The 13,356-nt window shown below is 47.2% G+C and overlaps 1 protein-coding gene across 2 annotated transcripts in view; it reads right to left on the reverse strand.

The window, feature by feature from the left end:
• The window catches only part of WDR59 (WD repeat domain 59), a gene marked incomplete at both ends in the record, with an annotated part of 46,948 nt that overhangs the window by 32,536 nt on the left and 1,056 nt on the right, over positions 1-13,356 (reverse strand). For both annotated transcript variants that reach the window (XM_079541517.1, XM_079541516.1), the window contains 6 exons: positions 120-208; positions 2,235-2,272; positions 4,212-4,292; positions 5,094-5,179; positions 8,533-8,668; positions 10,527-10,576. In XM_079541517.1, coding sequence (XP_079397643.1) covers positions 120-208; positions 2,235-2,272; positions 4,212-4,292; positions 5,094-5,179; positions 8,533-8,668; positions 10,527-10,576 — 480 coding nt within the window. The remainder of the gene's footprint in view (positions 1-119; positions 209-2,234; positions 2,273-4,211; positions 4,293-5,093; positions 5,180-8,532; positions 8,669-10,526; positions 10,577-13,356) is intronic.

A 13,356-nucleotide genomic window follows, 5' to 3' on the forward strand; every position in this document is an offset into this window, starting at 1 on the left:
TCACCCCACAAAAGAGACTGCAGATAAAGCCGTATTTTTTTCCCCAGTATTTATCAGAAGGAAGTCTGCATATGGAAGGTGGGAGTCTGCACATGCACTTCAACAGACCCTCAACTCACCCTTTTGTCCCATATTCGGACATCCCCATCGTGGCTTGTTGCTAAACAGTTGGCATTCTTCTTGTTCCATTTGACCTGGGAAGCTCCAGCTGCAGCACAAACAAAGCAGGTCAAAACGAGCAATTAAGAAGTGGCACAGCACACTCCTGACCCATTATTAGAGCTGCTCCTAGCACAAGAAAGGCAGTTCAGAGGACAGGTATCCTGGAAGCCAGCAAGAAGCGTGGCATGAAAATGAATAACTCCTGATTTCTCATCTTTGTGCCCTGAAGACACTGAAGCAAGGGTGTTCCAATTGCATGCTTGTTGTACCACAGGCTGCACTAGATTAAGCTATCCATGCCCATTAGCCCACATGGAGCAACTTCCTCCAGATGAAAACTGCACATGCATTACTCCTCTCCCCAGACCCTTCCACTTTCATTCAAACTACCTCCCAGTTCTCAGAGATGGATTCACCTGGCTCCCAACCACCCTCTGTACAACCAGATGCCACACAGGGCATTAGTGATACTCATCCATTATTAAAGTAAAGATGTGGGAGAAGACTGTAGTTTACCCACACCGGGTGGACCAGAAGGCCAACCTAAGAAACTGTCAAAATACACCATAAATCAAAGACATAAGGTAAAGAAACTGTGAGATGGTCTAGGCATCATGAGGGACTCAGCCAAGGACCTAAAATCAGAAGCTGGCTGGAAATTTCCAATACTAAACTTTGCTCAATGCGGATTGTTCAGACATTATAAGAAAAATGCACGCTCTGTTCATCCTCTTCTGCCAATATTTTCCAAATATTTTAAGCCATCAGAAAGGTGGGGCCAATGAGAGATCTGAATGGATCTCATAGCCTGTTGCCATGCCTTCACAACCTACCTCCTGCTGCACAGTGAGCAGATTCATCCTGTCAGTCTGACAAAAAGCTAGTCCAGAGGTAAAGAGTTGCCAAGAAGCTGCCACTTGATTGAGTTGATCCACTCACTGAAGGGTTCACACAAACGTCTGGACTAGCACTAAACAAAATCAGACGTGGGAGGAAGGAGGCTCTCTGGGGAGCTGGGTACTGGGCTTGCTCAGCTGACCTATGAAACCTCACCCCAGGTACCGGAACAGAGTGCAGCCTGTCTCTGATTCAGTATGATTTTTGCTGCTTCTCGCCAATCCAGAAAGGTTTCTGCACTGCTGTGGTCGAGAGGTTTCCCAGCTGGGAGGGATGGGGAGCCACTGCAGATGTGCAGCCAAAGGAGATCTAAGCAGAACACGAGATGCACGTGACGAGGACTGTTGCAGCACCAGGAACAGCAAGTCAGGAAAAGGACAAGTTTTGATTCTCATCTATACCTTGCTCCACTCCAACAGACTGCTGGTCAGGATGGACACAGCACTTACCAGCAGGCAGCATCACAGGTGGCCAGATTGGGCATTGCCAACAGCCATGACAGCTGCCTTTCCAGAGTGACTACAGCTCATAGATAGCATCTTCACGTCGTCGCTGCAGCTCCCAGCACACTGAACGTGCTCCAGTGAAGCACCCAGCCAGGGGCAGGCTGAGCAGCTGGCAGCATACCATACCACTGCCTGGAGCATGGTTTAGGTTCTCAATTTAATCAAACATAAAAGGAAAGGAGAAATTGCAGACAAGCAGCACAGAGAAGACAAGCAGTGTGGTTAAGCAGGGTAGAAGCTGATCACGTTCAGAAGGTACACGTGCTGTTTGACTGCCCTGCTGAAGGTTCTGGGTGCTTAATTTCATCAGTCTTTCACTCCAGCTTTTAAACAACCCCAATGAGTTCCTTTTCTCTTCCGTTTCCATGCCAAAAACCCCACAGCTCCAGCAGGCTGGCAGGCAGCAAAGGAATGCAGAAGCTCCTTTCACCCACCCCTAAAAAGCAGCAGCACAAGGAAATTTTTGTACTTCACCCTTATTTCACATCCCTTCTGCATTCTGCTTCTCTAATAGGAGCTGTGAACTCCTCTTGGGCTGCTGCTACATAAGACAATCACCCATGGTGGCATTTCCACTATGTTTGGCCTCAGAGCATGGGAAAAAGGGAGAAATAACAGCAGAGGCACACAACACTGACCTCAGACATCACACATCCACAGCATACTTACCTACTGCAGAGAGCGAGACTGTAGGCTTCCTGGTGTCTCTGAAATACAACACAGATAAGGTGAGGACCCATGGCACAGCCTAGCAAGTCCAGCCTCCCCAGAGAGCTCCCTCACTATTCTAGGATTAATTTTATTGTTGCCTCTTGGAATTTAACACATCTTAATGCTACTACGCTTACTTAAGTGGTAAATCTAGAACTGAGATATGCCACATTAAATGAAATAAACAAGGAGGTAACCAGCTGAAGGACATCAGCCATTATTGCCAAAAACCACAGCAGCACAGTTAGGCCCTAGGATGGAGATGTGGGAAGAGAAACACACGAACAGGGTGGCATGCTGCTACTGGGCAGGCAAAGGGAACACTGGGCTCACTGAGGTGTTGCTGCAGGAGGCAACAAAACAGCCTTTCCTAAAAGGAACAAACAGAACTGCTGAGAAACTCAGCAAAAGCTACTGCTGTGTTTGCCAGGCCCCGGCACACCTTGATTGAAGGCAGACGGAGCAGGGACTGCAGAGCAAAGACTTCATGTCCGTGATACAGTAACAAAATTAATAGGAAATAAAGCCAGCTGCACAGACAGATCAATTTCTGCAGTGGTGTAAGCCAGTGCGGCACCATGACAACATGCAGCAGCTGGGACATGAATGTAGGCAATAATTCAACACCTGACATTGCTCATCAGGAAGTTACCTGCCCTTCCATGAAAAATACCACTGGAAACAAGGAAAACTGCCTTCAGCTTGCTAGGCTGCTGTAAAGCAGAACGTTGTCTGAAATGAACCGCACCTCTCTCACTCAGAATTTCTGTCTAATCCAAAAGTTTCTTTGGATGAAAAAGTAAAAGGGGAACTTCAGCTACCCTTCCTGCAGGGTTATCTCCCTAGGGCTTCATCAGAGACAGCTGCTTCACCAGGATGTTCCTTTGCTGGAGGCCAGCAGCCCTTGGATCTCACTGCCCCCGGGAAGCTGAGCATTATTAGCACACGTGGGATGTAGAGGCTAGTCAGAAATCATCTGAGCAGGCATTTTTTGGACAACTGACACAAGCAAAGACAAACTGCTGGAAGGGCACAATGGAGTTAAATCAAGGCTTCCGATACAGCCTTCAGAGACTTTTTTTTTTTTTTTTTTGCTTGACACTAAGGTATTATGGCAGAAAAAACACAACTGCCAGTTATTGTCTCTCTCTGTCTTTTAATTACACATTAATAATACATTGCCATTCTCAAGCACCATTTAACCAAAGATGTAAGTGCTTCATAGGAGCTAAACAAGCCTCAGGGTACCCTGGTGCAGTGGGGTTATGTAATTATCCTTCTATTACAACTGTGCAAGGAAGGCAGAGAGGAACAAAGTGACTTGCCAGGGGTCATAAAGTGCTGCTGCATGGCCAGCAAGGCAATCCAGGAGTGCCAATGCCAGCTCCTTGTTTCTTAGGTACAGAAAATGAGGTTTTAACACCAGTGGGTTTGGACAGATCTGTTACTGTGAAGTAACACGTGATAGAAAGCATCAGGAATCCAGGGAAGTCACAAACAAGAAAAGGTTCCTGACTACTGCTCCCACCACTGAGGGAGTGTCAGCCACAGCCACTGCACTGAGAGGAAAACAACTTTGGAACCATGAAATGATGCTCATTCATCAAGCTGAAGGGAAAAAAATGTTGAGGAAAATGTCTGGGTTTCAGGAAAAGCTTCCAAGGAAAGATCTGTAGAAGTTAGGGAGAGAAGCCAGTTGGTACTGTTGCCAATCAGCAGCATGCCTGTTGCTTAACCATCAGCTATGTGTTTCCCTTCATTGACTTGGAGCTGGCCTTAAAGCAGGGAAACAGAAGCCGTTCTTTGAGACTATGGGAAGTAGATGTAGACCCTGCAAGCATGGCCAAAAGCAGAGCCCCTCAGCATGTGCAAGCTGCAAATCATGGAAATGAGTCCAATGATTTCCCTGAAGTGCAGAAGCATCTGGATTCTTACTTGATGTCCCAGATGTAGATGTATGTGTCAACAGAACTGGTGACCAGCAGGTCTGGTTCAAACACTGACCAGTCCAAGTCACTGCAAACACAAAGACATCGTAAGTCAACAGAGAAAAGCATCGTTAGCAGCTGTGTCTTGCAAGCTCCAGTACATTTATTTGACAAACTCACAGCTACTCCATGACTTCTACTCAAACTTTTCAAGTAAAAAGCAAGATCTTAATCATTTCTCTAGGTAAATTCCAAGAAGCACTGAAATGCTTCTAAGTAAATTCCAGTGAAACATCACCCTAGCACTGATTTTACAGCTGTCCTGTGTGCTCTCTTTCCTCCACAGGAAAAGGCACAGCACCTTAGTGAACTCCCCTTATCACACATTCTTAGCACCAACCCTTGGTTCTGGAAGGCCTCCCTGTTGGGCTCACCAGCTCACCAGGGATACAAACAGCCTCCAGGCAGCCCAAACAACTGCCTTTTCAATTTGCTGCCATTACATCCTGAAGTCAGAAGCTGGAGTAAGACAATGCCACTAAAGTGTGCCCTTACTACAGGCAGAGATCTCTATCTCTGAAGCACCACTAACTCACTGAGAACTTCATCTTTGGGATTATTTGCTTTAATTCAGCTGCTACCACAGAGAAATGTGGCTGGGATTCAGTTTAATAAGCATGCTGCTGTTTCCCCAGTGATGGCTGTTGCTCATTACAGGGACTGCAGCCTCAGGCAATGACACTGGAGCTATCGAAGGCTGAGCTAATATACTGGGGAGAGCCACTTCACATCTGCCAGCTCCTCCAAATGGGAAAGTAAGATGGGGCAGGAGGGACAATGAATAAAAAGAAGCTCAGAGCAGAGCCCACAGTGTTCACTTGTTCCTCACCTGATCACACGTGTGTGTCCTTGCAAGGATGTGCAAACTTCCCCATTACCTTCCTTCCACTTATACAGGTCAACTCGCTGGTTGCTCTGAAATACAAAGGGAGAAGTGAGACTGTGCCAGGCAAACAAGGCAGGACAGGAATCCACATGTCTTGACCAGGTTCCCTTCCCTTTGAATATCCTGCTAGCAGTCATTCCCACTGTGAGTAACAAAGCCCTTGCTTGACCTAAAGCAGAACAAAGATGAACATACAGGCTGCAAGGCCCCTCAAAAGCCTACGCTCTAATTATATCCACTTGAAATTGGAGATAAACAAGAACAGGAGAAAAACCACACTGCAGAACAATTCCACAAACTGATATTCTCAGAACTCTTATTTCTTAACAACAAGCCGTAACTGCAGGCAACAGGCAGGCACATTCTTCCTGCAGGAGCAGCCTGGCAGCCTGTTCCTGCTCACAACCAGTTTTCAGCAAGGGAGATGATGGATCACCACTGGTCCTCCTCAGCTCTCCCTCGATTCCCTTCTGCAACAATCAGGGCCGCTGCCAAATGAGAACAGCACAGTCTGATGGTTTCAGGGTCACCTCCTGAAGGGTACTTCCATTTTGCCAGGTCAGGGAAAACTCAAAGATGTAAGTGCTTACCACTAACTATAAACCACAGAAGCAAACCTGATCAATCAATGACAGCGTTATTTAGGGTTTCTTTACTCGTCCCAGGAATAAATCCTCCCTCAAACACAGCCACACCATTACTTGAAACTAGACACTGTACTTTAAGTTCATGTTCTGCCCTACTCAAAATTCACTTCAGCCCAGGCCAGCTCTCACTTTTCTGGGACAGAAATTGCCTTTCCGGGTGCATACAGAGTACTGAGCACAGCGGGTCGTGAGCCATGACTGGAAATTCACAAAGAAAAGCCAGATCAGAATATCCCTAGTTGGAAAGGACCCGTAAGGACCACTGAGTCCAACTCCTGACTCCACACACAGAACCAAATAACAGGATTTTAACATTTCATTTGTGTTAGTCCCTCATTTCCAAGTGCACAGGCAGACAGAGGTAAAGATAATACAGAAGAGACAAATCTTACATTTTGTGGCTTTTTTTTCCTACCCCAAAGCTGTTTCTCAAGAGTTTGAACTAGCAGACAGATAAAACACTCCAGCCTTCCCTGAAATGGGAGGTGTCCTCCCAGCTCAGCAATAATATAACTGCATTTCTCTAATAGCTCACAGCAGGGCTACAGAGGAGCTTGGGGCAAGGAAAACTGCTTGCATGTTTCTCACTGAAAGAAAGACTGAAAGGGGTAGAGTGAATTTCAGTGGGATTTGTCCAGGACTCCAGAGCTGATGCTACAAGATAAGAACGTCCAGAAGTTTCACAGGCTCTCAGTGGAATACCTCATGTAGGAAGTACTGCCTGTAGCACCAGGCATGGCAGGATGACAGCTCCTCCCACCAGCAGCACTTTCATAAAAGTGCTTTCAAAAAAGTGCTTCTCGTGATAAGAATCAGCATATACTTCCAACAATTTAATCACCCTCCTGTTCAAGCACTTTCAACCACACAAAAGGAGTAACAAGGATCTAGAATGGAAAACAATAGCATTTCTGAAACAATGGCTTAGAGTCCCCAGGAATAAGCCAGGGGGCAGACAGAGCCAAGCACAGCAAGAGGACCCGGTTCGGTTCTTCTGGAAATAAGTCAAAGAATGAGAAGCCCTCACCCACTCACCAGGACAGGTTTCCCCTCTGACTGCACCACCTCCAATCAGCTGCACTGCAGACAGCATGTAGCTTTCCTCCAAGCAGGAGGGAAGCCTTCTGCACTCCCTTTCCACCCACAGTGATGCAGAGGTGCAGCACATGGCACACCTGAGCCGGCTCCATGTGGCAGCCTCAGCAGAGGACTCAGAGAGGACTGAAGGCCAGAAGCAGCACAGAGCTGAATGCAAGCTAAGTTAGCCTTCCCAATATCACTTCAGCCCTGTAGGTACAGCCTTATGTAAACACATCCACACCGCCTCCAGGCCTGACCTGGGACACAGACCTGACACCTTCCACTTCTAAACGAGGCAGGCTAAATTCTAGTCCTGGGACAAGGCCAGACTGCATCAGGATCAAAAAGCCAGCTAAGTGCAAGACTGTTAAGGAAGTGATCCTGATCCAAAATGAGAAAGCTGTCTGGTGATGTCTTGGGGGTTTGGTATCCGATGTGCATCTGCTCCCATCCGCAGGAAGGTCCTGCTCATAAGCAATCACTGACTATTGCTCTGACAGGCTGTTTGAAAAGAAGCTTTCCTGCTCTACTCACAACCTGCACAAAGCATTCCTTGTTTGGTTTTGCTTTTCATATGCCATATTCAGAAGTGGCACCAAAGGACACCGCCTGGCAAGGTTTGCTAGCCCTCCACTTAGAAGATGACAGCTGCTGAAGGTGCCTGAAAGATGTCAGTCATATACCAGAGCTGGGAGGAGAAAGACTGGGGGCAAGGGAATGTCAGAGGGCAAAGCAAAAAAGGTTGCTAACTTGCAACACCGGCCCACTTTAAAGACCATCTGTAATTTCAATAATAGCTAGTCCCAGAAAGAGAAGGAACAAAAATCATCTTCAACTGAGTTTTCACAAAATAACAGAAGAAACCTCCTTACTTTCTTGTTTCAGGACTCATCTATAAAAGCAGAAGCAACTCAGCAAACGCATCTCACCATGACAATAGGCTGCACCCAGCCAGTAGCCATCAGGCCCAGGACTGCAGCAAAGGTTACTGCTGGCAGCTGAGCATGCTGCGTGAGCAAGCTACATAGCACCACTGATAGACATCAGAGCTAAGACCTGCACTCAAGCCTCAGATGGCCATTAGATGAGCACTGTTTAAACACGGCTTGCACCAGTGCTTCTTCACACCAGCTGATTTATTTCTCCACACGTTTAACAAAAAGCCCTTGCCTTTGGTCCCTGACTGTTACAGTGTTGAGCCAGTATTGACTTGTGCTATTTCCAGACTGCCTGGTGCACCGCAGCCCACCAGGAAGGCAGGGAGGCGAAAACAAAACAGCACAGAGCAAGAAATTCAATAAGCGCACAAATCTCATAACAGAATGCAGGTTAGAAACAGAACAACCCCTCCCCCTTCCTTCCTTCCTTCCTTCCAGAACAGGACTATTTGGATGCCTGATTTCTCTGGCAAGGTGCTTTATAAAACACAAGGAAGAAAAACTAGATTCAGCACTTAGTGACCAATCACTGAGAACCAGCAAGCCAAGCACCTCACCTCACTAGCCGTAAATCAGAATTAGGCCTTGGTCTTGCTACGGGACTTGCAGAGGCATGCCAACGTCAGCTCCATGCTGCCTTCCAAGCGTGCAGAATTCCACCCATAGAAAACCGGGGCACGGGATGAGCTCTACTGCTTTTAAAGTGAGTGGACTCACCGAAGCTGCAAAATAGTACGCGTAGCTGTCGTGTGGGTTCCACTGCACTGCCCCGATGTCCCACTTGCTCTGCCGGGAGATCTTCCGATGGCCCTCAGTTGGTGCATCCAGGTTGACTATGTAGAGGAAACGGCGGCTGCAAGGCACAGACACAGACAGGTGGCATGGTACAGGGCTGATCTCAAAAGCCCAAGCTCCCGAGGAGCTTACAGCCAAGCAGAGGAGCTTCACAAACACGTGAGAGCACCTTCCTAAGAATGCTACTTTTGATAACTATTCCAAACAGACAACAGTTAGAAAGAAATAGAACAAAAACACTGAAGATCTGTACATGCAACAGGCAGCTCAGACTACAGAAAACTTCAGCAAGCACAGGGAAACGGTGCAAAGGCATACAGATACACTTTGCTGGACTAAGAGCAGTAGCAGAGAGGAGGTGGCTGAGGCTGGGTGCACACAGCACTGGCTGCACAGGAGCCAGCTGCACCCTGTGGAGGCTGATCTGAACAAGAGTCAACAGCCCTAACAAGCATGGCTGAGGGTTTTCACACTGCGATGTCTGGGGGCTTCTGCAGGCAGTACAAGCAGAACCACACACAGCTAGCTCAGCTGCAGCAGTGTATGAACGTGGGTGGACGCAGCACTGAGCTGACCTGGTTATATTGCTGACCTGAGCCAACTCTATATGCAGAAGAGAGGCGTCTGCGTGCTGCTGAACCTGTGCTCTGCTTGCTGCTGGACATGGCCAATTCCCCATAAGCTAGGTGAGACATTCCCTCCACAGTGTGATTCATTTCTCAAACAAGATAAAGCTCCTAGAAATAACTGTGAGCTCGCTGAACTCTACTGGAAGGCCAGTACGAAAACATATGGAACTGTGTATAATTAACCACATCAGCATCACGTGTGTCAGCTGCGTGGTGAGCGTACAGCTGCTCTGAGCACGGAGTTCTCCCAAGAGAAAGAACACAGAGAACACCTCTGTTGCCCTTCCGGAACCAAGTCCCTAGGGCAGGGCTCCCCGCTCTGAAGAGTGAAGATGCTCCTATGCTCTGAGGCTCCTATGCACCTTTAAAAGAAAAGAGGCAAATCCTGAACAACTACTGGAGAATTCTGAAAAGCAGCTGGTCCTGACAGTGAATAGCAGACAGACTGCCCTCAGCACACTGCCGGCCCAAATAAACTTTAAAGTGGGTGGGTGTGAGGAAGAAATATGAAGTTAGGCCCAAACCAACTGCTCAGTTGCTGCTCCTGTGCATGCACAGCACGGACAAAGGGCCAGGGCTCTGCATGGCACAGAGCTTCTATCAGCAGAGCCACAACCAACACAAAACACACGCAGTCCCTTGGTGTCCCCCTTGAATCCCATTGCAAGTCCTACAGCTGATTTATCAAAGGTAGAGAGACATAAGGCAAAGAGACTAGCATGCAGGAATACATTACTGTCAGATCAGCTCTGCTAATACCTCATGGATGGAGGCGACAACAGTGAATTACGTAAAGAGAAACGGGAAAGCAGAGGGTAGAAAATAAGCCTGAGAAAACTAAGGCAGGGGGTGTTTGGCTCCTCACAAGCATCACCCTGCACTGAATCCATTAAAGTAACAGGTCAGTGACAGAGAGGAGCTTGGCTCCTCTCACTAAGCGCACTATGGGGGTCTTTGGGGCAAATTTCATCTTAAGCAAATGACAGTATTTATTTCAAACAGAACCCAAACAGTGCTTTCTCACGCTTCACCTCCCACAGAAGATTTGGGAAAGCATACATCAATAAAGCCATAGCAGCATTTGATTTTGTTGTTGCTCATGTCTGTAAACTGCGTCCCACTGGAAATGTTCCCCAGAATCCTCTTTGTGAAGCTCCTTGAACAGAATTCGGCTGCACCTTTCCAAAACAATTTATCAGCCCTTCAGCTGAGGGTCAGCCCAAAGGTTGCTGATTTGGCTTGTGGAAGTGACTGTCACACATTCCTAATGGGGATTGTCACACTCACCCTGAGAGCACTGCATGCTGTCCCAGGCAGTCCACTGACATAGCAGTCGCCTGTTAAAGACAAACAGAGAACAAGACTGAATTACACCTGTCAGTCGGCTTCTTAGTCAAACACACAGCTTTGGGGAGGAGCTTGGGAAAACCTGCAAGCTTATCTTCAAGGCATAAACTGCTCTAAGAGTCAAAACTGGTATATCTCCAGGGTGGCAGAAGTAACAGCCTTTAAAGGATCACGGATGGGTGACAGGATGCAACAGTTGATGTGGGGATGCAGGACAGCACAGAGAAAATATTCTTTTTTAGAGCAAATAGAAGACAAGACGTGGCAAACACCATTTCAGGCACTCGTTTCATCCCAACTGCTCTAGCAATCACTGCTGATTGAAAGGCATCAGCAATCTCACATAATCCTTATTAATCAACCTCTGCTCCTGCTCAGGGGCTTTCTCAGCCTCTCTCCTGTCGCAGGGCCAGATTTAATTACATATGTACAGGGAGATAAAAGTGCAGCCATTTGCGTGTGGCTGGTCTCCAAACGAGGGATGGCTGGGAGGCATCAGAATTTACTCTTGTGTAGGAGGCTGAGAGAGAACTTAAGCACCACGAGGAGAAAAAACAACAAAACCCAACCACCACAAAACAACTGTTTGAACGCCATCACCCCCCTCTGTTCAGAATGGAACTGGATGATGGAGATGAGCTCGTTTACTTGCCAACAGAATAAAGGAAAATGTGACTTGAAAAGCCGTGCAGCTCGCCCCATAAACATAGATATGCCTTCAAAGCAGTTCTAAGCGTTCACAGCGCAAAAACAGAACATGCCCCACATTCTTCAAGCTCACTGCTGTCGTCTTCAAAGCTAACTCTGAAGGCTGAGCAGGCCTCTGCTGCCATTGGTGGCTCTGCCAAGTCCACTGAGCACAGATTCAGCCAGACTTTGGGATGTCCCACGGCTGTGCTTACAAACAGCACTGAAGTCAGGCAATAAGGCAGTCCCACTCCATTGCAATCACAGCTGCCAGAGGATTAACCATCATAAAACCTGGTTTATCCAACTGTTCTGCAAACTGCCAGCCCAGCACAGGTGGAAGGCTGCATCACTTGCTTGCAAGTGCCTCAGCTGAGGGAGAGACAGCTGCACCGTGGGGCTGTTCTTCACTGGAGAGCAGAGCTGTACCTGCACCCCACCAGACAAGTTTCACTACCTCCGTCGCCCTCGTAGGAAGCAAATCTAGTTTTCCAGCAAGGTTTTCCTCATCCTAAAAGATGAGACTCTAAATGAGCAGGCAGTTTCTAAATCTCTAGACGGTAACAAGGTAATTCCAGCTTCCTAGATTTCCCTTGCGAAACAACAACGTGGGTTATTAAATTTATTTTTTAAAAAAATAATCACACAGGACAAGGAAGTTTTCCGAGATGTTGTGTATTTTTCCTGTGATGAATCAGAATGAGGATCACTGAACCCACTATTGGAACCAGAGCTTTCTCCCGTGATGAAGTGCCCGTCAGCTGCCATATTTCACACAGATTTGGCCATCTTTCCCCAAACTGGAATAACACCAGTCAATTTAAAGTGAACGATGGCTTTGTATATAAGTTTATTTCTCTACTGTTGGCACCAGAATCTCATAAATCCTTACAAATAGTTTTTAATAATGAACGTTGCTAAACTGTTTTTTTCAGGCTCCAAACATCGTAAGACGTAATGACTAATTAGAATGAGGTAAAAACCTTCATGTGTCAGGTTGCTACTATTTGGGTCACAAATAAAATCATTTTATGGCAAGATCTTCCCTACAACATTACAGTCTCTTATCCAAGCAACGGGGGAAAAAAGAAAAATAAAGCAGCTGTCAGACACATTTGATGTGCTTTGCATATTGACATGTCAGACTTCGCAGCACAACTTCCCAGACAGGGGAAGTTGAAATGGAACAAACCAAGCTGAAACTGTTGCTTTATCCTAAAACAAAATTGGACTAGCTATAATTATAGTTTATGAGTAGCAGCTGTCTGAATAAGCACATCTGAAAACCACCTCTGAGCCCACAGTGCAAGCAGCATCTCAGAATTTCAGAGATGTCACCTGTAGCCAACATTGGCCCCAAGCTACCCTACTATTTTCAGCAAAAAGCGTTGCTGGTTGGGTGCTGCAGCTTTCACACAACACTCTGGCATGGAAAATAAAGGTCATTTCTTGCAGACATGTCACATCTTTGACTCTTTGGTGTTGTGCCTGTTTCGTGGTAGGGATGTTGGAGACAGCATGGTCACCAGGCAGAGCTCAGGGTCTGTATGGAAGGTAACAGCTGAGGTGTTTCAATTTCTCAAGCTCAGGCTTCAGAGGGGAAAAAAAAAAAAAAGCGCTCAAACCCAAATACATAGATAAGTTCATCCTGAAACCAGCAGCTGAGCAGCCCTGGACACTGCAGCTCTCTGGTTTCACATGAGAGCACAGGCAGGTCAGAAAGATCACAGCAGAGTAAACCAAAGTGACCAAAATACCAGCAGTTAGCCTCCCTGCTAATCATAGAATGACCTGGGTTGAAAAGGCCCACAGCGCTCATCTGATTCCAACCCCTGCTGTGTGCAGGTCACCAACCAGCAGCCCAGGCTGCCCAGAGCCACATCCAGCCTGGCCTTGAATGCCTGCAGGGATGGGGCATCCACAGCCTCCTTGGGCAACCTGTTCCAGTGCCTCACCGCCCCCTGGCTAAAAAAATTCCTCCTGATATCCAACCTAAAACTCCCCTGTCTCAGTTTAAAACCGTTCCCCCTTGTCCTATCACTAAAGTATGCACCAGCAGCACAGCAAGACTGCAACCAACTGC

The sequence above is a fragment of the Tetrao urogallus genome (assembly GCF_951394365.1).
Source record: "Tetrao urogallus genome assembly, chromosome: 12".
Lineage (NCBI taxonomy): Eukaryota > Metazoa > Chordata > Aves > Galliformes > Phasianidae > Tetrao > Tetrao urogallus.